Source organism: Monodelphis domestica, chromosome 8 (assembly GCF_027887165.1).
Source record: "Monodelphis domestica isolate mMonDom1 chromosome 8, mMonDom1.pri, whole genome shotgun sequence".
NCBI lineage: Eukaryota > Metazoa > Chordata > Mammalia > Didelphimorphia > Didelphidae > Monodelphis > Monodelphis domestica.
In genome coordinates, this window is record NC_077234.1 from 209,202,600 (window position 1) to 209,230,453 (window position 27,854).

The window sequence follows — 27,854 nt, forward strand, 5'->3', positions numbered from 1 at the left end:
ACATCCTAGGATTGTTGTGAAGACCAAATGAAATATTTGGTATATAATAGCCACTTAAATGTTGCTTTCCCTCCTTACAAGTCTTTAAATTTTGGTGCAATTTCGCTTTGAGGGAAGTTAGAAGCCAACCTAAAATGTTTTAAAGACTTGAGCTTTCTAATTTCCACCTAAAAAGTTGTACTTCTGCTTCTTGGTTTTAATTTTATTTTCATTCTTTTCAAGATTTCCTGAAAGGTATGACTATGAACTGACTTCATGAAACATAATGGAAATATTCTATTTCCAAATGCTTGTTTAATTGAAATGCACTAACTAAACATTCTGATTGGTTCAAAGTCAAATACTATCTCACAGAAGAAATGATCACTCCTCATTTTGTCTACCACTACCACCTACATTAGCAGAACATTTTAAGCCCATATTAATTTTTGTCCCCAGTGCTTAGCACAGTTCAATGCACAGAGTAGGCACTAAATAAATGATTATTGATTAACTAATTGATTGATAAGTTGCTACTGTTTTTACCCTGTTCATAATTTTTATATGCATATATTTTGTATTTAATTTTTATGCAAATATCATTTCTCCAAATGTAAGTTCAGGGACTATTTTGTTTTGTCTTTGCATCCCCGGAGTTTAGCACAGTACCTACAGAGGTGCTTAACAAATTCTTCTTTAAGTATCAAAATCAATCAATCAATAATACATAAGGCAAGCCCCTAACTATTCAGCCCATTTGCTAAAGCACCATCAACCTTAATCTAACATATTTTAAACTTTCTGAACTTTTAAAAATGTTTGAATCTTATTCAAGATCTTTCAGATTTAGTGCATTTGATAAATTGCCATTCCACACTACCAAAATTATGTTCAACAGTTCCTATTTAAATAAGAATCATAATAACATTTCTGTTTAAAAATATGAGGCATTCATTGAACTGTTTCAAGTTCAGTGTTATTTAATCCTACATAACTCAAATACAACAGCAAAGTTGACAAGCTAAAAAGATTTTTTCAGTTACTTCATTTATCATGTGTAGCACTTTCTAGATCTGTCAAACCTAATATAGAAATGTAGTTTTTAGGCTCAAGTATGTTTTGTCCTCATTTTAAGTAATATTGAATACTTTTAATTATATCATTTCCTTGCTGGATGTCAATATAGTATCCGATGAACTCTAAGATATATATTAACTATGACAGAAAACCAAGGGAGCATCACTAAACCAAGTATTCATTGAATGGTAGAGGGGAAAGGACTCCTTAGAGAACATCTAATTCAATTCCCTCATTTGTAAGATAAGAAAAGTCTCATGATGAAAAACGCCATCTGCCTCCAGAGAAAAAACTGATAAGAGTCTAAATGTAGATAGATGTATATTATATTTCACTTTTTTCATGTTGGAGGGGATGGGGTTGTTGTTCAAGTTTTATTCCACAAAAGTATTCATATGGAAAAATGTGTTACATGATTGTACATGTATAATCTATATCATATTGTTTACTGTATCAAAAAGAGGGGGAAAGGGAAGGAGAGAATTTGAAATTTTTTTAAAAATTAAAGAATTTTAAAAATTGCCAAATGAAATTGGAGAAAATAAAATATTATTATTAAAACAATTTTAATGTAAAAAAGATAAGAAAAATGAATCCAAGAATACTTAAAGAAGAAGCCAAACGTCCTACTGCTACATTATCTGTAATAAGGTAGAATCTAAATGAAAGAAAAGCTATATGCAGAAGTTGGGGCTTGAGCTAAGACTTTTTTTTTTTGCCCTGGAACTAATACTTAGTATGAATTCTAAGACAGAAGGTAAGGATTCAGAAAAATCATAGGAAAGTATCATAATTATAATTCAGGGATTTAATATAATTCCCCTCATGAATCTCTGTAATTCTCAACCTCCACCATAACAGCCTTCTCACCCAGAAGATTCTTCAGCCTCTGTTACCCATCAGTCCTATTAAAGAGTTCATCCTGGAACATCCATTAAGAAATGCCCAGAACAGTCATTCTCCTGACTCCCTGACTCCCCAGACTTTTACAGCTCCCATTTACATATTGTCTTTCCTCATTAGAAGGTAAGCTCCTTGAAGGCAGGGTATGTCTTTCTTTTTGTTTGTATTTGTTTCCAGGTGCTTAGTAGAGTGACTGACATATAGCAATTTTTGAACAAATGTCTCATCCATTTATCTAGTTTTCAATTGTAACATTGACATGTAATGATATATTCTTACCTCAGTTTTGATAGATTGAATTTGACATGAAAACTGTCCAGAAATTCACTCTTCTCTGAGGAAGCAGATGTGGAGAAGCTAACAATTTCATTTCCTAACAGACATCTTTGCTCCCACTCTGAAGAGGTACTATCCCAAGATTCATCTTCCATGATGAAATCTGAATGGGGAATAGTCCTGCATTGTAACCTGAAAAACATTTTTTTTAAAACTGAAACAAAAGAAGATGGTGGCATAGAGGCAGCAAAAGTTCAGACCTCTGAAAACCCTTCCTTACCAATTATAAACTAAATGCTCCTAGGGGACTGAAAATCAAACCTAACAACAAGACAGAGCCAAGGAACCCTCCTGCTGGATTCAATTTAAAAGGAATGCCCCCAAGAGCCAGAATTGGAAAACACTCAGGTTTAATGGGAAGGGAGAAGGAAGGTCCCAGGACCCCGCGCCCCCTTACCTAGAGCACTAAGCCTCCAGCATGTAAAAAATGGAGACTTGAATCCAGGACTTCAATCCCCAGGAGTCCTTGCTCACTTCCCAAAATGCCTTGTAACCTCACCTGGGCCAAGATTGAGATGGGGTATTTAACCTGATTGGAAAGGGTTTGGGGGTTCTCTTCCTGTCTTCACTGGCAAGCAGACGCGTCTCATGATGTGAATAAAATTGAATTGGGCCTTTCGGCCCACCTGGCACGTGCCTTTCTTACTTGTATTTTTCTTAAATTCTCAATCTTTAATAAACCTCTAAAAATATAATACTCCTTGCAGAGAGAACTAATTTCTACCTGCCCTCAGTCCCCCAAAATTTTAATCTTAACAAGCAGAAGCTAGAACCTCTGGGCAGGCAAAGGCGCTGGTATGGAGGGAGTACCCTGTGGGCAAAGCTGTGCCAGGTTCAGAGCATCGAACACAGGTGGTGGGGAAGGAACTAGAGAAGGATTGCAGAGTGGGCAGCCTAGTTACAGCAGTGGAGACCCCCCATATTGCTCCAGCCTTCCAAAAGGATTTGGCCTCAGGGCACATCCAGCCCAATCCAGCTGGACTTAATCCCATTAAAAGTCTTCAGAGGGCAGGGAAGCTCAAACTCCAACACCCCTTCCCCATGGACTGCAGGACTTTAATCCAATCAAAGCCTCCAAAGGGCAGGGAAACAAAAGATCCAATACCCCTTCCCCCACAGACTACACTGAAAGCTTGCTGTCAAAATTCCAAAAGGGAAGACTGACAGAAAAGGCCAAAACCAAAAAAAAAACAATTAGAAGAGAAAGTGCACAGACAACTTCAGGGAGTAAAAAGGGGGGTAAATATGAGTAAGCAACAGAAAAAGAAAAAAGAAATTATAATTGATAGCTTCTATACAGGCAATGAACAAAGAGCAAACTGAACAGAGGAGGAGGGAACACCAAGCAATAAAACAGAAAACCCAGCAAATTGGACAAACACAGGAACTATATGAACGCAACTATAAAACACTCTCCACATAATTAAAACTAGATCTAAACAATTGGAAAAACATTGATTGCTCATGGGTAGGATGAGCTAACATAATAAAAATGACCATCCTACACAAATTAATTTACTTATTCAGTGCCATACTCTTTGAACTACCAAAAAACTTTTTTTACTGAATTAGAAAAAAACATAACAAAGTTCATTTGGAAGAACACAAGATCAATGATATCCAGGGAAATCATGAAAAAAAAATGCAAAGGAAGGAGGACTTGCAGTCCCAGATCTCAAACTATACTATAAAGTAGTGGTCATCAAAATAATTTGGTACTGGCTAAGAGACAGAGAGGAGGATCATTGGAATAGACTTGGGGTAAGTGACCTCAGCAAGACATTCTATGACAAGTCCAATGATCCCAGCTTTTGGAACCAAAATCCACAATTTGATAAAAACTGCTGGGAAATTTGGAAGACAGTATGGGAGAGATTAGGTTTGGATCAACATCTCATACTCTACACCACAATAAACTCAGAATGGGTGAATGACCTGAATATAAAGAAGGAAACTATAAGCAAATTAGGTGAACACAGAATAGTATACATGTCAGATCTTTGGGAAAGGAAAGACTTTAAAACCAAACAAGAGCTAGAAAAAAAATCACAAAATGTAAAATCAATAATTTTGATTACATCAAATTAAAAAGGTTTTGTACAAACAAACCAATGCAACCAAAATTATAAGGGAAGCAACCAATTGGGAAACAATCTTCTTAACAAAAACTTCTGACAAAGGTCTAATTACTCAAATTTATAAAGAGCTAAACCAAATGTACAAAAAATCAAGCCATTCTCCAATGATAAATGGGCAAGGGACATGAATAGGCAAATTTCAGTTAAAGACATCAAAACTATTAACAAGCAAATGAAAAAGTGTTCAAAACAACTCTCACCTCACACCTAGCAGATTGGCTAACATGACAGCAAAGGAAAGTAATGAACACTGGAGGGGATGTGACAAAGTTGGGATATTAATGCATTGCTGATGGAGATGTGAATTGATCCAACCATTCTAGAGGGCAATTTGGAACTATGCCCAAAGGATGCTAAAAGACTGCCTGCCCTTTGATCCAGCCTTAGCACTGCTGGGTGTGTACCCTAAAGAGATAATAAGGAAAAAGACTTATATAGGAATATTAATAGCTCCATTCTTTGTGGTAGCAAAAATAAAAATGGAAAATGAGAGGAGGCCCTCCAATTGGGGAATGGCTGAACAAATTGTGGTATATGTTGGTGATGGAATACTATTGTGCTAAAAGGAATAATAAACTGGTGGAATTCCATTGGAACTGGAACAACCTCCAGGAATTGATGCAGAGTGAGAGGAGCAGAACCAGGAAAACATTGTACACAGAGACTGATACACTGTGGTACAATCAAATGTAATGGACTTCTCCATTAGTGGCAATGCAGTAATCCTGAACAACTTGGAGGAATCTAAGAGAAAAATCACTATCCACATTCAGAGGAAAAACTGTGGGAGTAGAAACACAGAAGAAAAAGAACTGCTTGAATACATGGGTTGGGGTGATACGGTTGGGAATGTAGACGCTAAATGAACATCCTAATACAAACACCAGCAACATGGAAATAAGTTTTGATTAAGGACACATGTAATACCCAATGAAATTGTGCATTGGCTGAGGGAACAGTAGGGGTAGGGGGGAGGGAGGAAAATAATATAATTCTTGTAACCAAGGAATAATGTTCTAAATTGACTAAATAAAATAACAAATTAAACTAAAAAAATCAAAATCAAAATAAATAGACTGAAACAAAAGGTCTTTTTTTTTTCCAGTAAAGATGTAGGTAAATTTCCATATAATCCAATCATATTATTGGAGAGAAGCACAGATAACTGAACAACCTTATTATTCATGTAAAATTAAGACTTCTGAAATCATAAAATCTAAATCTAGACAGTACATTAGAGATCATCTAATTCAAAATTCACATTTAACAGATGAGAAATTAAAAACTATGGAGGAGACTAAGAGAGTTGCCAAGGGTCTCATAGGCAGAATAATTAGCAGAGAAACTTGAACGCAAATTCTTTGACTCAACATTCATCTCTCTTTAGTTTTGGGCTACCTAACTAACCATTGAATCTAATCATTCTTGCTTGGAAGAGATGTCAATTCATTTATTCAGGTTACTATCGATCAGTATCCAAACGATCAGTTATAAAGTAGAGCTGTCTTGCAAACAGGGTTGCCTGTCTTGTTGGTAGGTATTTACAGTGAAAGCCATCTTAGTGCCCCTTAGCTCCTCTTCAATATAAAGAACATCATTTTTTAAATCCAAGCATAAATCAAGACAATGTAATTATGCTACAATAGCCTTGAGAACCAATGCATTACAGTAATTGATATGATAAATTTTCATTTTTTCCCTCTGTGAAACTTGCTAGGTTCTTTTTTATGGGACTGGAGGAAGGATAATTTAGTTTCTTGTTCTTCATCCCCCTTTAAACATTGGGCCTGATGTGCTCTTTGTGATGGCAAAAAATTGGGAAAATGAGTGGATGTCCTTCAATTGGGGAATGGCGGAACAAATTGTGATATATGTTAGTGATGGAATACTAATGAACTGAAGGAATTCTGCGTGAACTGGAATGACCTCCAGGAATTGATGTAGAGTGAAAGGAGTAGAACCAGGAGAACATTATACACTATGGCATGATCGATTGTAATGGACTTATCAACAAGGAGCAATGCAGTGATCCAGAACAATTCTGAGGGACTTATGAAAAAGAACACTATCCACATCCAGAGAAAGAACTGTGGGAATAGAAACACAGAAGAAAAACAACTGCTTGATCACATGGTTCGATGGGGATATGATTGGGGATGTAGACTCTAAACAATCAGCCTAGTGCAAATATCAATATGGAAATAGGTCTTGATCAATGACATATGTAAAACCAGTTGGAATTGTTTTTTAGCTATGGGGGGAAGGAGGGAAAGAACATGAATCTTGTAACCATGGGAAAATATTCTAAATTAACTAATTAAATAAAAAATTTAAAAAATAAAAAATAAATAACATTTTTAAATGAATCTTCTAATCATGGGGAAATATTCTAAATAAAATTTTAAAAATAAATATTGGGCCTGAGAGAGAAATAACATGTAACTATTCTACTGCTATCTAGGTAAGCATTGATATGACCAAGACTCAAAAGAATGAGTTAAAGGGGTTCAGATAATATCTTAAGTTTAGAGTTAGAAGGAACTTTAGAAGGAAAAGAATGACATAAATATAACCAAAATTTGAAATGAGTTGTTTTCCTTCACAAATAATGTGCCAGGAACTGAGCAGAGTACTTTTATATTTAGTATCTTATTTTATTTTAACAACGTGAACTCTATTATTATCACCATTTTGCAGTTGAGGAAGCTGAGACAGAAAGAGATTTTTAAGTGACTTGACTTGCCCAGTCACACAGCTAGCAAATGTCTGAGGTCTGATTTTTATACTCAGGACTCCCTGACTCCAGGCCTAATCCTTCATCCAATGCACCACTTGACTGCCTCAAGACTTTTGAGGTCATCAAGGGCAATCTTCTCATTTTACTGATGAGAAAACTGAGGCACAGAGAGCTTAATTGATTAAACCAAGATCCAATAAGTAGTAAGTGATAGAGCCAGGATTTGGACCCAGGTCCAAATGACATTCAATCTCATTCTTTTTACACTATACCATGTTCCCTTTTCTCAGAATCACATATTGGTGCTTCTATTAACTTGTCATTTTTAATAAAACTATCCATCCAAAAACTGTTTGCTGGTCATGAAATAGTTTACTTAGAAAATCCTAGAGAATCAGCAAAGAAAATAATTGGGAAAATTAATAGCTTCCACAAAGAGGCAGAATACAAAATAAACGCACAAAAACTGGCATTTCTACATAATAATAACTTTCAATAGATATTCAGTGCTTCAGCATAACTCCCTTGCTACAGACACACTTTGATTATATACCAGGATGCATCAGATAACAGATTTTTCATTTGGTGCTTGAAATACTTCTGGGACCAAAATATTTATACTGCACCAACAAAATTCTTCAAGAATAAGTGATTATATGAGCTAAACATATCTAATGAACCAATTAAATGGGGGTATTTTGATTTTTCTAGAGGCATACCTCTTGCTTTAATACCATTCCACAGCAATTAAGAAAAACCCAGACTTGTTCACAGGAAGAAGCTTAGAGAGGCAAATTGCATTGTATAAAACCAACATGTAACAAGGTAACAAAAGATATAAACCTAGCATAGACTTTTAAAATAATCATTAATCTTCTCTAACAATTATGTGGTTCATCTAGGCAATACTCAGGTGTGAAGGAAATAAATACCACATTCTACCATCTGCTGAACAGACATAAATATAGCCAAAATTTGAACTAATGGGTTGTCTTCCCTCACAAATAATAAGAAAAATAAATTAACTCTTTCAGAACCTCTTATTAGACCCTTGTACTATATTATCTGTATTCACAGACACTCAGAATTAGAAAGGACCTCAGAAGTCACCTAATCCAATCCATACTTTGAAAAACCATTTCTCGTTTAGTACATCTGGTAAGTCATCTACTCTTATCTTGAAGATTTCCAGTTAGGGGAAACGGCTGCCTCCTGAGGCAGAATATTCTACTTTTGAACAGCAATAAATGCTGGGAATTTATCCTTAAATAAAATCTAAATTTTTCTCTGAGACCAAGATAAACCAGGCTAATCTCTCTTTTTTAATTATTGTCCTTTGAATTATTGAAGGTAGCTACCAGTTCCTTTTAATTCTTAAAGGTAGATATGACCCTGGTTCCATACCTGATGTTAGTTAGCTACTTTGCCTATTTTTTTGTGTTGTATCATTTGATGAGCATACTACATATACTTCTATCCAACATTCATTAAAAAATCATCTTTACCATCCAGGACCAAGCACAGGTCATTTGTGTACTCTGTTATAATTGTTCTCTAAATGGACATTGACTTTTTTTTGATGACTATTTTTTGGATCCAACTATTCATCCAGTCCCAAATCCCCCTTACTGGAAGGCATAGGCTGTATCTCTCCATCATTTCCATGAAAATATTGAATTCTTTGTTAAATTTTTAGTTAATGTCTAGATCATTCTTCTAATCTAATAGTGTAATTATACTGCCAATTAAAAAGAAATTAAAATGTGATGGGCCACTATATTTTTTAAGACTGGATCTCCCTATCTCACCCAGATGAGAGGTTCAGGGAGTACTTATTCTGAACAGAGTAGTTTTGACATGCTAGATTTCTGGTCTTGTCCCCTTTTAGGCAACCTGGTGTGAACTTTAAATTACTCCACCCTACTTAAACCTTACTTTAGGGGAAGATAAAGTTGTAATCTCCTGATTGAACAATGAAGGTATTTAGTTCTCACCTTTTAGAGAAGCTAGAATGCTAAACTAAGTCTACTTTTTTATATTAATACAAAAAGGTGTTAAGTAACTATAGAGGTTAAATTAATCACAAAAAAGGACAAGTAACTAACAAAAGGAGAACTTAACAAAGAAGTGTTAAATAACTCAAAAATCTAATCAAAGAAGGTGAGAACTTAAAGTATGGGCAGTCCTGGAGAAAGCCTTTGATATGATTGGTAGATATGAAAGTTTAGAGGAGGAGACATAAGGGTGAAAGATCTATATATTTGGGAATTTTTGTCTCCCAAAAAAAAAACATCCTCTTTCCCCGGAGAGGTAAATATGGCTGATCACTTCCTGTGAGCAGCCTAGGCACCAGTTTGATACTGGAACTCAGCCTGGAGGAGCTCACTCAGACAGCTTCCTTGAGACGGTCTCCTAGTGAGTGATAAGACTGACTTCCTTTTGCCTTGGGCTCAGGGAGGCCCCTTTGGCCAAGGCCTTTAACTCCTGCCTGGCTCAGCCTGAGCGAGAGAAGTTTAAATTAACACTTTCCTCTCCCTCTCCTTCTCTCTTCTCCTTAATTCCTTCTCTCTATATTAATTAAAATCACCATAATTTCCAGCTGACTTGGGTATATTATTATTTGGGATATCCCATGGTGACCAATTAATTTAGATTTTAAGACACAATGCTAAAATTATCCTTTACACTGGTAGTCCCCTATTCCAAGAGGCTCACCATATAGAAATTGAACATATAGACAAACACTCAAATGGCTTGGTTCACTAGAGCTCAGAACTCACAAACTCAAGAGAATCACCAGCTTCAACCTCTCTGATAACAGGAAATACAGATACGAACTACCCCTTCCCCTAACTAAGATACTCTTGAAAACAACAAATGATTAATTCTTGGGGTCAAAATTATGTAAACATATCCTTTTTAAAAAAGGAGAGGAGGGAAGGAACTTGAGTAAATTCACAAGAATCTTAAATATTAATCAGGAAGCAAATAAGTTTGGCAAAAGTTAACATAACACCAAGCAAGCAAAAACAAAGCTATCAAAAATCTTATATGATAATCAAATATACTGTTTTGGCTAGCCAGATAAATGGCACACTGTGGATAGAGTGCTAATGCTAGGTCTGGTGTGTGAATCTTAAAAATTCTCAACTCTACCTTGGAACATTATCTTAAGGTTAAGGTTAAGGTTATCTCCCATTTAAACAATGGTGGTACTTGATCAGGAATGTATTGGGAACTTTAAAATTACTCCACCCATACTTAGTCATACCTTAAGGGAAGATAAAGTTGTAAAACTCCTTACTGAACAATGAAAAGTACTTAACCCATACTTATAGTAAGGCAAAAGCCCTTAAGCTAGGTCTGTTTTTAGATCTAATACAAAAGGGTGCTAAGTACCTATGAAGGTTAAATTAATCACTAAAAGGGCAAACTTAGCAAAGAGATGTGAAATACTCAGAAGTTTTAGTCTACCCAGAGAAGGTGATAACAAGATGTGAATTAAGAATGGTCAGTCCTTTGGAAAATGTCCACTGTGATTGGTAGATGTGAAAATTTAGGGGAAAGTGACATAGGAGAAAATTCTCTTTAAAAGGAGGTAAGAGGCCTCTGGACTTCGTTCAGCTTAGGAAGCTGAATTGGAGGCTCTCTCGATAGCTGAACTTAGTTGAACTCAGGAGCTGAACTGCTGGGTCTCTGAACACTAGAGTTTTACTTGGAAAGATCTTGTGGTGAGTGATTAAAGACTGACTTAGTTTCTCTCTTAAAGAGAAAGGCCTAAGCCAATGGCCTATGCCCTAGCCTTTTCCTACTATTTCCTCTTACTCTTTCTCTTTCCCTTTCCTTAATTCCTTCATTTATATAAATTAAAATCTTCATAAAACCCAGCTGACTTGGGTATTTCATATTTGGGAATTTTTCCCATGGTGACCACTTATTTTTGATATAAAGTAAAGATGCTAAAAATTATCTTTACAGTTTGGGCAGTCACAGTCTTGAACCACTCTTTTGTTGGTTACAGTTTATGGCAACCACTCTTTTGTCTGTAATAGGAGTCAGGAAGACATATCACTGAGTTAAAATCTGGCCTCAGAACTTATCAGCTATAATTTTCTGGCTGTGTGACCCTTCACAAGTTACTTAACCTTGTTTGCCTCAGTTTCATCATATATAAAATGAGCTGGAGAAGGAAATGACAAACTATTCTAGTTGTCTTTCCCAGGAATACCCCAAATGGGATCATCAGGTTGGCAAGACTTGACAATTTGGCTGATAGTGACAGCCTCTACCAAGTAAATGGGTATAATGGGAAACTTGCTCTGTGCTTCTCTCTGTCTCAAACAACCAAAAACCCTGGCTGCTTTAACCACCCAGCTATAGCTGGGACAGGATAGTATCCCCTGGCAGCAGTACACCATCATTTTATTTTTTGCTCTGTGGAGCACTATATCTAAACACCTAACACTGTTCTCGTGGGAGTGAAAGACAGTATGTCCAAGTAGGGAGAAAGCTGGTCTCTGAGTCAGAAAGCCATATGGTTCAAGTCCAACTTCTAATGTGTATAGGCTGTGTGGCTTTGGGCACATCACCTGACCTCTTGGTGTTCCTGGAATTCTCTAAAGATATGAATTATGGAATAGATGCAGATCTGCATCAGTGGAGGAAGTTATCTCCCAGGGAGTTCCTAATGATGAAATCCAGGTTGAGGCCTATAATGGACAAATAAATGCATTTTAAAATGGATATAAAAATAATACATCCCAAAGTAATTAATAATGTTTAGCAACCTGACTACCATAACTCTGATCTGGGACTTCCTTCTTGGAACACCGTAGGGGCCTAAGGAAATGTGCCATCAGTTTCGACAAGCACTAGTTCTTGTGATTGCAGAAGTCTTTTTGTGCCATAGCTCCCTTTGGCAATTACCTACAATGGTAGGTATAAGATATAGCCTATATCTCTCCACCATTTCTGTAAAAATACCAAATATTTTATTAAATGTTTAGTTAACATCTAGGTAAACTATATCTAAAGCATTCCTGTGTAATTACACTGCCAAATAAAAAGAAAGAAAAATATGATAGGCCACTATACTTTCTAAGACTGGATCTCCCTATCTTATCCAGACTTAAAAACCTATAATTACCTATGATAAATATCTATAATGCCTATGAAAAAAGCCCATATTCCCCACAGAGGAACAATGCTTTAGGAAATAAAGAAATGCTAAATTTTAGTTAGTCAGTGAAAATAAAGATGTTATTTTTCCCATTCATATTTACAGACCCTTTGAAATCCATCCATAGAAGACTGTGGTTTTCTTGGATCCCAACTTGAGAACTTCCGCAATATCATCTTTGCAACAGAAATCATTCTGGGGACCAGGTGAAGGGAAAATAGCTATCTACTGTGTACCCATGTTACTCTCTGTTCCTTCTTTCCAGACCCAACATCCAACTCATAAAACAATGAGCATAAGCACAGGCAAACTCATTATTTAGGGAGAAGATTTAGCATTTAATTTCAAAATCACCATCTGAAAAAACTTCATGACTTGAATCTGGGAGCAAAGAGCAACACAATCCTGACATCAGATAGAAGAAAAGACCTGCCTTTCCACATGAATGACTATGCCAGTCTTCCAGGAAAAGAGTCAATCTCCAGACCTGCCCAAACTGAATTGTTTGTACTTAATGTGGTTAATAGTCAATCCTTAAATCTCTTGAATCATCTCTTATTCTTTAATTATTAAATGCTGAATTCCTTTTCCATTCAAATCAACAAACAATCAATAGCTGCTTTAGGCAAAGCTCACTGGTCTCAATTGCTAGTCATGTCTCAGATTGACCTAGCTGCATTTTGATGACAAACTTTTTTAAAAATCATATTTCTACAAACAGGTGTAACAATTTTATGGATAATTTTTACAACTTTGTTTTGTTCTGCTTAATTTTTTTTTATTTCATTTTGTTAAATTTTATGTTTTGTTTAGCTTGGTTTTGGAAATTCAGTCTTTTTTCACAATAGTTTTCCATGCTTTATGGCCCCATTTATGGGGGGGGGGTGGCAAAGATTCTAAAGTTGTTTGCCATTTCCTTCTCTAGTTGATTTTACAGATGAGGAAACTGAGGTTAACAGAGTCAAGTGACTTGCCCAGAGTTACACAGCTAATAAGTGTCAGAGGCTGAATTTGAAATCAGAAGGATGAATCTTCCAGACTCCAGTCCCTGGACACTTTATCCACTGAACCACCCAACTGCCCAGACTCTTTCAAAGCAGCTGGGATGGAATCCTGTGATTTATAGCTGCAGTGCTGAAATGAGAAGACTATAATGAGTAAATTGAAACACTTTAAATAGTATTGATTTTCAGCGTTGGAGGGATGGGAATCATTTTTTTCCCTAAAAATAAAGGAGAATGAGAGAGGTGGTCAAGTAGGGGAAAAGTTTCTGAGAAAAATATTTAGTGTAGTCACATGGATTTATAATGTTGGCAGAGATGAAGAGGGAAGGAGGAAAGGGATAAACATTCATCTAGTACCTACTCCGTGCAAAACACTGTGCTAAGCACTTTAGAATTACTCTATCAGTTGATTGGCACAACAACCTTGCAAGGTAAGTGCTATTATTATCTTCAATTAACAGTTCAGGAAACTGAGGCTGAGAAAGGCTAACTGACTTGCCTAGGGTCACAGAGCTTAACTCCAGGCCCAATGTTACTGTAATCATTTGCTTTTTATTTCTGTCCATGGACTGATAAGTATAAAAAGCTAGCTAATGTGAGGCTAGATGAAATGGCAAGACTATTCAACGAATCAATAAACAACTAATGAACAAGGCAAAAACCACTTTCATGGCTGTGGTAGAAGGAAACCACAAGCAGATAAGAAGCAGACTATAAAAGATTTTCTGCCATGCTGCACAGAAACTTTGAAATACATTAATTCTTTGAATATGCCCTTAGAAGGTTTTAACTTTAAAGGATGTTTTTTTTTCCCTTGTGTCAGTGGTCCATGGCAGTCTATCAAAATATATAGACCTCTCAGAATATATGGTTTAAATAATTGAAAGAAATTGGAGGCTCAATATATTGAAAGCCAGGTCCAGGGAGTCCTGGGTTCAAATCTGACCTCAGATATTGCCTAGCTTTGTGACCCAGGGCACACATTCCCATTGGTAGCCCTTAACCACTCTTCTGCCTTGAAACCAATAAATGTTATTGATTTTAAAACAAAAGTAAAGGTTAGGGGGAAATAAAGAAAGTTATATGTTTCAGGTAAAGGTTAGTGAAAGTAAATATGTAATTTTACCCATCATGGGGCCCCTGAGATCTTCTCCCCTTTCTGTGTTTGTGGATTCCAGATTAGAAATTCCTGCTCTAATGCATAAGTTTCAAAGGGATGTGGAAGGTGAAATTCTATTCATAAATGAGATAATGATGATAAATAAAATTTATATAGTGCTTACTATGTGCTAAGCAATATATTAAGCATGTTACAACTATCCTCTCATTTGATCTTCACAAAATCCTGGGAAGAGATGCTGCTATTATCCCCATTATACAGATAAGGATACTGAAGTCAACAGAGGTGAATCGACTTGCCGAGGAAGGTCACGTAGCTAGTAAATATCATAAGCTAATTTAAATTCAGGTCTTTCTGCATCCAAGTCTAGCACTTAACTGCCTGACAAGATTACAGACTAAGAGTTGGCAGGAATGTTAGAGGCCATCTTGTTCAAACCCTTCATTTAAGAGATAAGAAAAAAATTCAGATTGGTTACTTGACATGCCCCAAATCATTTTGATAGTGAAATACCCAATAGATCAGAAGCTAAGACTTAATATTCTTCATTCCAATGCTATTTTTTTTTCTACAGGGTCTTCCCTTTTGAAAATGATGTTCTCTTTTGTTTCTTTCTTTGGGGAGAGGAGGGTTAGGACCTGGACAAACCTGTGATTTTATCTATGCAGGGAATGGCTGGTCTGAAGACCAATACTAATGATGTAGATCATTGATCCTCTCCAACTCTTTGGCAACTTACTATTATAGCCACTTGGGTATACTAAAGGTTTAATGACTTTCCTAGAGTCACAGAGTATTTGTCAGGGACATGACTTCTACTTCTACTATTCTATCTGACTCCAAGGCTTATTCTCCATTTAGGCAGTCAATATGCATTTATTAAGTGCCTACTGTGTTCCAGTTGCCATTGCTTCTCAAAATTACTTTATGTTATTTTGTATATACAGTATATGTATATGTATATTGTATCCTCAAAGTAGAATGTTAGCTCTTTGAAGGCAGGGACTCTCATTTCTGTTCTCAGTGTCCCTAGCACAGTGCTTGGCCCATTGTAACTAAGCATACAGTAAGTAGTTAATAAATGTTTAATGAGGAGACTTCCGGATAAGCATGGCAGCAGTCTAGACACGGGATACTTCCTCTACTCAGATCCACCGATATAGACTACCTCAAAAGATCCTAAAAACCATTTTCATAAGAATGAAGGGACTCTACAGTAGAGAGAGATTTGGGCATTTCCACACTATAAGAGGATTATAAAGTTCCCACTCAAACATGAGCTGATCTACCCTCCCCCACCCCACCTACAGAAGCAGAAGCAGAGGCAGAACCAGCATGTGCCAGAATCAGTGAGTGAGCAAGAGACACCTCTGAAGTGAGCAAGGGGCACCTCTAGGTCCTTGGAAGCTGACTAAAAATATGGAGGACCTACCCCCCCCTGAGAAAAGTTACACCTGAAACCCAGGCAGGCTGGGGAGTACAGACCGTGGGCACTATCAGCATGAAGGCTCAGAGAAGGGCAACAAACAGCAGAAGCTGCACCTGAAATCCTGGTGGGCTTGGGAGCTCAGACCATGGGCTCTATCAGCAAGAAGGCTCAGAGGAGGGCAGAAAACAGAAGAAGCTGCACCTGAAACTCCAGCAGCCTAGGGAGCACAGACCATGGGCACTCTCAGCAATGAGGCTCAGAGAAGAACAGTGACCAACAGAAGCTACTGAAAGTTGAGAGCTTACCTCAGGCAAAATCCTTGCTCCTTGACTCCATATACAGAGAGCCTGCCCATTTCACCCAAATCTCTGACTAAAAAGGGAAGGAAAAACCCCCGCAGTGATGGCAAATTGTGCCCAGGAACAACAACCTCCATCCACCACCAAAATGAAAAAAAAAAAAGAAGGCATTGACCCTCAAAAATTTTTACTGAGGAGAAACCCAGGCTACAGAGGAAATAGAGGAGGAAATTGAAACAATGCCAAAACCTTCAAAAAAAATGGAAATTGTCCACAAGCTCTTAAAGAATTTAAATGGAAGCTTAACCAAAAGATGGAAGCCTTCTGGCAAGAAAAATGGGAAATAATTCAAAGACAAATTGACAGTTTGAGAGACAAGAACTCCCAATTGAAGAAACATCTGGAAGCCATGAAAATCAGAATAGGCCAAACCAAAAAGGAAATTCAAAAGATTAAAGAAGTAAACCAAAACATTATAACAGAAAACCAGGCCTTAAGGACCAGATTGTGGCAACTGGAAACCAATGATCTTGCAAAACAGCAAGAATTAATGGAGCCAAGTCAAAAGTGACAAAAGAGAAGAAAACATAAGATATCTCACTGACAAGATGAGATATCAAGAAAACAGATCACGACAAGACAATTTGAGAATCATTGGTCTACCTGAAAAGTCAGAAATGAACAAAAATCTTGACATCATACTACAAGAAATCATCCAAGAAAAATGCCCAGATGTTCTTGAACAAGGGGGCAAAATAGACATTGAAAGAGTTCATAGAACACCCTCTACACTAAATCCCCAAAAGACAATGCCCAGGAATGTAATTGCCAAATTCCAAAGCTTTCAAGCTAAGAAGAAAATTCTACAAGAAGCCAAAAAGAGACAATTCAGATACCAGCAAGCACCAATCAGGCTCACACAAGAAAGGTACCACAAGGCCTGGAACATGATTTTCAGAAAGCCAAGAGAACTGGGTCTTCAACCAAGGATCACCTATCCATCAAAACTGACTATATACCTCCAGGGGAAAGTATGGGCATTCAACAAAATAGAAGATTTCAAAATATTTGTAAAGAAAAGACTAGAAGTAAGTGGAAACTTTGATATCCAAATACAAAGAACAAGAGAAACATGAAAAGGTAAATAAGAGAGGGAAAAGAGGAAAATGTTTTCATTTTTTATTCAAACTCTCTTCATTAAGGGCTACAATTAGATCAAATTATATGTATTAATAAAGGGGGAAATGTTATTTATAACTCTCAAAATTGTATTTATTATTATAGTAACTAGAATAATAACTCACAGGAAAAGACTGGGGGCATAAAGGACTATAAGGTGATATGGAAAAAAAGAAAAAGGGTTGAGGGGAATCGAATATGGTACCAAAAGATACTGGAAGAAATAAAATAAATAGGATAATCTTTATCACATATACACATGGGAAAGGGAGAGGAAGAATACTCTTATAAGAAGGAGAGGAAGAAAGGGCTAATTGGCATTACTTAAATCTTACTCTCAGTGAAATTAATTCTGAGAGGGAAGAGCATCTAGATCCATTGGGATCTTGAATTCTATCTGATCCTACAGGGCAAGTGGGGAAAAACTAAGGGAGTACAAAAAGGGAGGGAAGGAGAGGGGAAGGTAACTTAACAGATTCTAAAAGAACAAGAAGGGAACAAAAAGGGAGGGACCAGAAAGGGAAGCATATTAAGGGAGGGAATTAGGGAGATTGATTAAAAGTAAAGGACTAGTTTAAAAGGATATATCAAAAGAAGAAAGGACAGAACCAGGAGAGGATATCAAAATGCTAAAGAATTCATAAGTGACAATCATAACTTTGAAAGTGAATGGGATAAACTCACACATAAAATGTAAACAAATAGGAGAGGGGATTAGAATCCAAAATCCTACCATATGTTGTCTACAAGAAACATACCTGAGGCAGGTAGATACTCACAAGGTCAGAATTACAGGTTGGAGCAAGACCTATTGAACCTCAACTGATAGAAAAAAGGCAGGAGTTGCAATCATGTTATCTGACAAAGTCAAACTAAAAATAGACCTGATTAAAAGGGATAGAGAAGGTAAATACATCCTCATAAAAGGCAGTTTAGACAATAAGGAAATATCAATAATCAACATATATACACCAAATGGATTAGCATACAAATTTATAAAGGAGAAACTAGTAGAATTGAAGGATGAAATAGATAGTAAAACTATACTAGTGGAAGACCTGAACATACCACTATCAAATTTAAATAAATCAAATGAAAAATTAATAAGAAAGAGGTAAGAGATATGAATGAAATCTTATAAAAGTTAGAGTTAATAGATATATGGAGAAAAATAAATAGGGACAAAAAGGAATACACCTTCCTTTCAGAAGCACATGGTACATTCACAAAGATCAGCCATATACTACGGCAAAAAAACATGGCAAACAAATTCAGAAAAGCAGAAATAATAAATGCAACCTTTTCAGATCATAAGGCAATAAAATAATGATCAGTGAGGGTACATGGAGAGACAAAGAAAAAATTAATTGGAAACAAAATAATATGATTCTCCAAAATTGGTTAGTTAGAGAACAAATCATAGAAAAATAATTTCATTGAAAAAAATGACAATGATGAGACATCCTTTAAAACTCTATGGGATGCAGCCAAAACAGTACTCAGGGGGGAATTTATATCCTTGAGTTCATATATTCACAAATTAGGGAGGGCAGAGGTCAATGAATTGGACATGCAAATCAAAAAACTTGAAAGCAAACAAATTTTAAAAACCCAGAAGAAAACTAAACTAGAGATCCTAAAAATGAAGGGAGGAATTAATAAAATTGAAAATGATAGAACTATTGAACTAATAAATAAGACTAGAAGCTGGTATTTTGAAAAAGAAAAAAACAAAATAGACAATGTACTAATGTAAAAAATAGACTCGAATACAGGACTACAATCCCCACGAGCCTTTGCTCCACTTCCCCAGAATGCCTTGTAATCTCACCTGGGCCAAGATCGAGAAGGTATTTAAGCTGATTCAAAGGCTTTTGAGTAGCTCTCTCTCTCACTCTTGGACTTCCATTTTGGGGCAGGCCTGGCTTTTTTTCATAATGTAGGTGAGGTTGTGTCTAGGCCACTCTATGGCCTGGACACGTGTTTCTCATCCTGTATTTTCTTAAATCCTTAATCTTCAATAAACCTCTAAAAAAATATAATACTCCTGGCAGAGAGAAACTAATTTCTGCCTCAGATGCCTCAATCTCCCCAGTCTCCCCTAAATTTTAATCTTTACACTAGTCAATTGAATTTCAAAAAAAGGAAGGAAGAAAACCAAATTAACAGTATCAGGGATGGAAAGGGAAAACTCACCTACAATGAAGAGGAAATTAAGGCAATCATTAAATACTATTTTGCCCAATTATATGGCAATAAATGTACCAAACTAGGTGATATGGATGAATATTTACAAAAATATAAATTGCCTAGATTAACCGAAGAAGAAATAGAATTCTTAATTAATCCCATATCAGAAAAAGACATTAAACAGGCCATCAAAGAACTCCCTAAGAAAAAAATCCCCAGGGCCTGATGGATTCACAAGTGAATTCGATCAAACATTCAAAGAAGAGCTGATCCCAATACTATACAAACTATTTGACATAATAGGCAAAGAGGGAGTTCTACCAAATTCCTTTTATGAAACAAATATGGTACTGATTCTAAAGGCAGGCAGGTCAAAAATAGAGAAAGAAAACTACAGACCAATCTCCTTAATGAACATAGAGGCAAAAATCTTAAATAGGATACAAGCAAAAAGATTCCAAGAAGTGCTCAGGAGGGTTATTCACCATGATCAGGCAGAATTGCAAGGATGGTTCAATATGAGGAAAACCATCCACATAATTGACCATATCAACAAGCAAACCAACAAAAATCACATGATCATATCAATAGATGCAGAAAAAGCCTCTAACAAAATACAACACTCATTCCTATTGAAAACACTAGAAAGTATAGGAATAGAAGGGCCTTTCCTAAAAATAATAAACAGTATATATCTAAAACCATCAGCAAACATCATCTTCAATGGGGATAAACTATATACATTCCCAATAAGATCAGGAGTCAAACAAGGATGCCTATTATCACCATTACTATTTGACATTGTACTAGAAACACTAGCTATAATAATTAGAGAAGAGAAAGAAATTGAAGGTATTAAATTGTCAATGAAGAGACCAAGCTATCACACTTTGCGGGTGATATGATGGTCTACTTAAAGAATCCTTGAGAATCAACTAAAAAGATAGTGGAAATAATCAACAGCTTTAGCAAAGTTACAGGATACAAAATAAACCCACATAAGTCATCAGCATTTCTATATATATCCAACACATCTCAGAAGCAAGAATTAGAAAGAGAACTACCATTCAAAATCACCCTAGACAATATAAAATACTTAGGAATCTATCTGCCGAGACAAACAAAGGAACTATACGAACACAACTATGAAAAACTTTCCACACAATTAAAACTAGATCTAAACAATTGGAAAAACATTGACTGCTCATGGATAGGATGGGCTAACATAATAAAAAATGACCATCCTACCCAAACTTATATATTTATTTAGGGGCATACCCATTGAACTTCCAAAAAACTTTTTTTTTTTTTACTGAATTAGAAAAAAACAAAACAAAGTTCATTTGGAAGAACAAAATATCAAGGATATCCAGGGAAAATAATGAAAAAAATGCAAAGGAAAGTGGCCTTGCAGTCCCAGATCTCAAACTATACTATATAGCAGTGGTCATCAAAACAATTTGGTACTGGCTAAGAGAGAAAAAGGAGCATCAGTGGAACAGACTTGGGGTACGTGACCTCAGCAAGACAGTCTATGACAAGCCCAACAATCCCAGCTTTGGGAACAAAAATCCACTTTTTTGATAAAAACTGCTGGGAAAATTGGAAGACAATGTGCAAGAGACTAGGCTTGGATTAACACCTCACACCCTACACCAAGATAAACTAAGAATGGGTGAATGACTTGAACATAAAGAAGGAAACTATAAATAAACTAAGTGAACACAGAATAGTATACATGACAGACCTTTGGGAAGGGAAAGATTTTAAAACCAAGTAAGATTTAGAGTCACAAAATATAAAATCAATAATTTTGATTACATCAAATTAATAAGTATTTGTACAAACAAAACCAATGCAACCAAAATTAGAAGGGAAATACCAAACTGTGAATCTTAAAATTTCTCAGACTCTACTTCAGAAGATTTGGTTAAGCTATTCCCCATTTTAAACAATGGAGGTACTTAGTCAGAAATGTTTTGAGACCTTTAAAATTACTCCACCCTGCTCAAAGAATACTTTAGCAGAAGAAAAAGTTGTAAACTCCTGATGGAACAATGAAAAAGTCCCCAACTCATACTTATAGGGAAGCAAAAACCCTAAGATAGGTCTATTTTAGATCTAATACAAAAGGGTGTTAAGTACCTATAAAGGTTAAATTAATCACTAAAAGGTCAAGCAACTTACAAAAGGAAGGCAAGCTTAACAAAACAGGTGTGAAGTTTTAGTCTACCCAGAGAAGGTGAGAACTAAAGAGTAGTGAGAACTAAGAATGGGCAGTCCTGGAAAAAGTGTCTACTGTGATTGGTAGATGTGGAAATTTAGGGGAGGTGACACAAGAGAAAATTTCTTTAAAAGGAAGGGACTTACTGAATTTGAAGTAGTCAGAGTTTTGGAGTTAGTGTGGAGGAGCTGGCTCTCTGAACTTATTTGGACTTTTGCTTGGGACAAAATCTTGTGGTGAGTGGATAAAAGACTGACTATTCTCTCTTAAGGCTTAGTCCTAGGCCATTTGGCCTAGGCCTTTTCCTACTATTTCCTCTTCCTCTGTCTCTCTCCCTTCCCTTAATTCCTTCATTCATATTAATTAAAATCTCCAAAAACCCAGGTGACTTGGGTATTTCATATTTGGGAATTTTTCCCATGGCGACCACTTATTTTTGATAAAAATCAAGACACTAAAATTACCTTTACAGTTTTGGCAATTCACAGTCTTGAAACTCACATTTTCATGGTCACAAAACTGGGAAATGATCTTCATAACAAAAACCTCTGACAAAGGTCTAATTACTCAAATCTATAAAGAGCTAAACCAGTTGTACAAAATATCAAGCCATTCTCCAATTGAAAAATGGGCAAGGGACATGAATAGGCAATTTTCTGTCAAAGAAATCAAAACAATTAATAATCACATTTAAAAGTGTTCTAAATCTCTTATAATTAGAGAGATATACATCAAAACAACTCTAATGCATCACCTAAAACCTAGCACATTGGCTAACATGACAACAACAGAAAGTAATGAGTGCTGGAGGTGATGTGGCAAAATTGGGACATTAATTCATTGCTGGTAGAGTTGTGAATTGTTCCAACCATTCTGGAGGGCAATTTGGAACTATGCCCAAAGGGCACTAAAAGACTTTTGACCCAGCCAAAGAACTGCTTGGTTTGTACCCCAAAGAGATATTAACAAAAAATACATGTTCAAGAATATTCATTGCTTCACTCTTTGTGGTGGCAAAAAATTGGAAAATGAGGGGATGCCCTTCAATTGGGGAATGCCTGAACAAATTGTGGTATGTGTTGGTGATGGAATACTATTGTGCTAAAAGGAATAATAAAGTGGAGGAATTCCATGGGAACTGGAACAATCTCCAGGAAGTGATGCAGAGTGAAAGCAGCCAAACCAGGAGAACAATGTACACAGAGACTGATACACTGTGGTATGATCAATTCTAATGGACATCTCCATTAGTGGTAATGCAGTGTTCCTGAACAACCCAGAGGGATCTATGAGAAAGAACACTATCCACATTCAGAGGAAAAACTATGGGAGTAGAAACACCAAAGAAAAACAAGTGCTTGAGTACATGGATCAAGGGGGATATGACTGTGGTTGTAGACTCTAAATGAATATCCTAGTGCAAACACCAACAAAATGGAAATGGGTTCTGATCAAGGACACATGTAATACCCAGTGGAATTGTGTGTCGGCTATGGGAGGGATCGGGGGAGGGGAGGTAGGAATAGAAAATGATTTTTGTAACCAAGGAATAATGTTTGAAATTGATGAAATTTAAAAAATAATGTTAAAATAAATGAATAAATAAATGTTTAATGAATTCAAATAAGAACTAATATGTATTAATTAAGCAGAGAAAATCTTTACCCATTTTCTTCTGAGAAAGTCTTCAGCAAAGGAGTCTTTTCAGTAAAGCAGTTATCCTTAGACCTAGAATTGAAGAATTTAGATGAAGGAAAGTGGGACCTAAAGAAGAAAAAAAAATGTTAGAGAAACTAATTGCCAACACAAAAGAAAATTAATATATTCCTAGATGAGAGTCAGATTAACTGGAGACTGTACTTAAAGCACATTTTTGCACTTTCTATTTTTACATTTTACATTTTAACTTTCATTAAAAGTTATAAGGAGTGAATTTTCAGAAGTTTGAATATTTCAAAAGGAAAAGAAATATGATCCTTAGATAGGTATAAAAGAGATTTGATTCTCAAAGTATAAATCATAAGGACAAAAGAACCATGGTGACACGTGATTTTAGGATCACTTCAAATTAACAATAGATTTATGACAACCCCTGTTATTCTATATAGGATTTTTAATCAAAAGAAGTATTCACTCTCTGGTGGGCCTTTTTAAGATATGTTTCTGTTTCCTAAGGTCACATTATGGCCATGTTAAAAAAAAAGAAAAGAAAAGAAAAGAGGAACCAAATAACTGCTTCAGTTAAAATACAAAATAGCCGATGCCAAATATTTCACATAAGTTGCCCATTGAGTGGGTTTTTTAAATGGCTATTTAAAATGTCCTGCAAAGTTACCAGTTTTCATGTTGGTATTAGATATTAATTTAGTTTATTAAATGTTAGTTACAATAGCTTTGCAACAAGTTTAAAGTTACCAATTTTATAGTCATATAAAGAAAACTGAGATTTTTTAAATCTTCATAGCTTTTATTTTGAACATGTTACTCTTGCCCCAAGGCTTATGCCATCAATAATAATAAGCAGAAAGTCAAGATTAAACCAATAGACCACATTTCTCAGGAAAATTTAAACCACTCTTCAAATGTTAGACTTTACTCTTGAATAAAATATTACTTTTTGGAATTTATTCAGTTCATTTTTTCAAATACCATAAAATAGTTTTCTAAATCTTTTCTATATTTTATTTCTCACAGAACACTTCTCTCAAATTTAAGAGCAATTTATGCCAACTGAAATAAACTTCTTGAATTAGCATCTCATCTTACAAAATAGGAATATTCAAATTCAACTTAAAAGCCTTTTTAAAAGTACTTACAAAGTTTTAAAGAACTGTGTTAGGTGGTGGAGATACAAAGGCAAAATAAAAATCATCCCTGCTTTCAAAAAATTTATACTTTACTGAGATGGTGCCACATGTACATGGACAAATAAAATAAAATATAAAGCAAGACAAAAGGAAGAGACCATTAACAAAAGTAACATGAAAGATGCTGAAGGAGGCCAACTCTCCCATAAAAACCCCAGCTAGGATCTAAAAGGGCACTAGATTGCATAATGAAAAAAGAAAACCAAAGAGAAATGTTAGGTAGCTCTTCAATCAAAACAAGCATTGTTCAAGATGATAAGCAGGAGAGAGGCAGAGTCAAGATGGCAGCATAGAAGCAGCAAAAGATCAGGCCTCTGAAAACCTTTCCTTACCAATCACAAACTGAATGCTCCTAGGGGACTGAAAATCAAACCTAACAACAAGACAGAGCCAAGGAATCCTCCTTCTGGACTCAATCCGAAAGGTACGGCCTGCAAAAGCTGGAATTTGAGAACACTCTAGTTTCAGGGGAAGGCAGAAGGAAGATCCCAGGACCACTCTCCCCCCCCCACCTAGAGCTCTAAGCCTCCAGTGGCAGCAGAAACCTCTGGGTGGGCAAAGGTGCTTGTTTGGAGGGTGTACCTTATGGGCAGGGCTGTGCCAGGCCAAGAGCATCAAACAAAGGGGGAGGGGAAGGAGCTGGAGAAGGAGTACAGAGTGGGCAGCCTGGTCACAGAGGTGGAGACCCTCCATATTGCTCCAGCCTTCCAGGAGGTTTTGGCCTCAGGGCACATCCAGCCCAACCCAGCTGAACTTAATTCCATCAAAAGCCTTCAGAGGTCAGGAAATCCCAAGCTCCAACACCCCTCCCCTACAGACTGTTGTACTTTAATCCAATCAAAAGCCTCCAGAGGACAGGGAAGGTCAAACTCCAACACCCCTCCCCCACAGACTGCACAGAGAGATCTTCTGTCAAGGCTACAAGAGGGGAGACTGACAGAAAACCCCAAAACCAAAAAAATGAGAGGAGTAAGAGCACAGACAAATACGAGGAATAAAGAAGGGGTAAATATGAGCAAATAACAGAAAAAGTAGAAATAAATTACAATAAACAGTTTCTATATAGGCAATGAATAAAGAGCAAATGGAACAAATGAGGAGGGATAATTAAACAATAAATCAGCAATCCTAACGAATTGGATACAGGCTTTGCAAGAACTCAAAATGCAATTCAAAATACAATTAAGAGAGGCTGAAGACAATTGGGAAAAGAACTTAAAAACTAAGATAAGTCACCTGGAAACAGAAAATAGTGTCTTGAAAGCCAAAATCAACCAGCTTGCAAATGAGGCAAAGGAGACGAAAGATGAGGCAAAGAAGATGAGAGATGACCTCCAAAGAAAATCAGACCAGAAGGAGAAGGATGACCAAAAAGCCAGGGATGAAATCCAGTCTTTAATAACCAAAATAAAAAAAATAGAATTAAGTGACCTCACAAAGCAGCAGGACACTATAAAAGAAAATCAAAAGAATGAAAAAATTGAGGAAAATATGAAGCATCTCATTCACAAAACAGAAGATTTAGAAAATTGTTCGAGGCGAGACAACTTAAGAATCATTGGTCTACTGGAAGACCATGACAAAAGAAAAAGCATGGACATAATACTACAAGAAATTATTTAAGAAAACTGCTGTGATATTCTATAACAAGAGGGAAAAGTGGAGATTGAAAGAATCCGCAGATCACCTCCTGTACTTAATCCCCAACTGACAACACCCAGGAATGTTATAGCCACATTCAAGAACTATCAGACCAAAGAAAAAATACTACTGTTTCCCAAGAGGTAGTCATTCAGATACCATGGAACCACAGTGAGGATAACACAGGATCTGGCTGCATCTACACTGAAGGACCAAAAGGCATGGAATATGATATTCTGGAAAGCAAGGGAACTAGGTTTAAAACGAAGAATCAACTACCCAGCAAAACTGACTTACAGGGGAAAGTATAGTCATTCAACAAAATACAAGAATTCCAATAATTTGTAAAGAAAAGTCCAGACCTGAACAGAAAATTTGATGTCCAAGCACAAAACTCAAGAGAGTCATCAAAAGGTAATTTAAAAAGAGGGAAAAAAGAAAAACAAAACAAAACAAATTTTTAAGAGATTCAATAAATTAAAATAGGATGTATCCCTAAAAGAAAAGAAGTCATTAGTAACTCTTAAAAACTGTTATTATCACCTGGGAAGCTAGAAGAATTACACTTAGAGGGAATAGTGACAAACTGTATAAGATGAAATAACAAGACATGAATAGGAATTTAGATATATGTACGCATAAATACATATATATGTCTGTGTGTGTATATATATGTATGTATGTACATATACACAACTAGAACTAAAAAAAGAGCTTAATACTAAAAGAAATGGTAAAAGTAACAAAAGGGGGTAAATTTATATGTCACAAAGAAGCTCATGGCAGGACTGGGGAGAACATCACTACACTAGAAGGATAAAGAGGTTGGTGATAGGAAATACTCAACTCTTACGTGCATTGAAAATGACCCAAAGAGGGAAGAACAATCCAATCCACTGGGGCAGAAAAAAGATTCGCACCCTATAGGGAAGTAGAAGGGTAACAAACAGACTAGTGGGGAGGGAAGTAGTATAAAGGAGGGAGAGGGCGGGTAGTTTTAAAAAGACTGCAAAGAAAAATAAGGGAGGGGGACAAAAAGAAAGGATAGAAAGGGAAGAAAATAATGGTGTATATCTAAAACTATCAGCAAACATCACCTGCAATGGGGATAAACTAGGAGCCTTCCCAATAAGATCAGGTGGGAAACAAGGATGCCCATTATCACCTCTATTATTTAATATTGTACTAGAAACACTAGCAGTAGCAATTAGAAAAGAAAAAGAAATTGAAGGTATTAAAATTGGCAATGAGGAGACCAAACTGTCACTCTTTATGGATGATGTGATGGTCTATTTAAAGAATCCTAGAATCAACCAAAAAACTAGTTGAAATAATCAACAACTTTAGCAAAGTTGTAGGATACAAAATAAACCCACATAAGTCATCAGTATTTCTATATATCTCCAACCAATTTCAGTAGAAAGAATTAGAAAGAGAAATTGCATTCAAAATCACCCTAGACAATATAAAATACTTGGGAATCTATCTGCCAAGACAAACACAGAAACTATATGAACACAACTACGAAACTCTTTCCACACAACTAAAACTA

At 36.1% G+C, this 27,854-nt stretch overlaps 1 protein-coding gene across 1 annotated transcript in view; it reads right to left on the reverse strand.

The window, feature by feature from the left end:
* The window catches only part of OCA2 (OCA2 melanosomal transmembrane protein), a 575,033-nt gene extending 551,368 nt beyond the window's left edge, over positions 1–23,665 (reverse strand). Inside the window, exons 1-3 of the mRNA XM_056808519.1 lie at positions 23,655–23,665; positions 23,460–23,558; positions 2,239–2,427 (exon numbers count right to left, since the gene is read on the reverse strand). Of these exons, the coding sequence (XP_056664497.1) occupies positions 2,239–2,427; positions 23,460–23,558; positions 23,655–23,665 (299 nt within the window). The remainder of the gene's footprint in view (positions 1–2,238; positions 2,428–23,459; positions 23,559–23,654) is intronic.
* Positions 23,666–27,854: the final 4,189 nt, after the last annotated feature.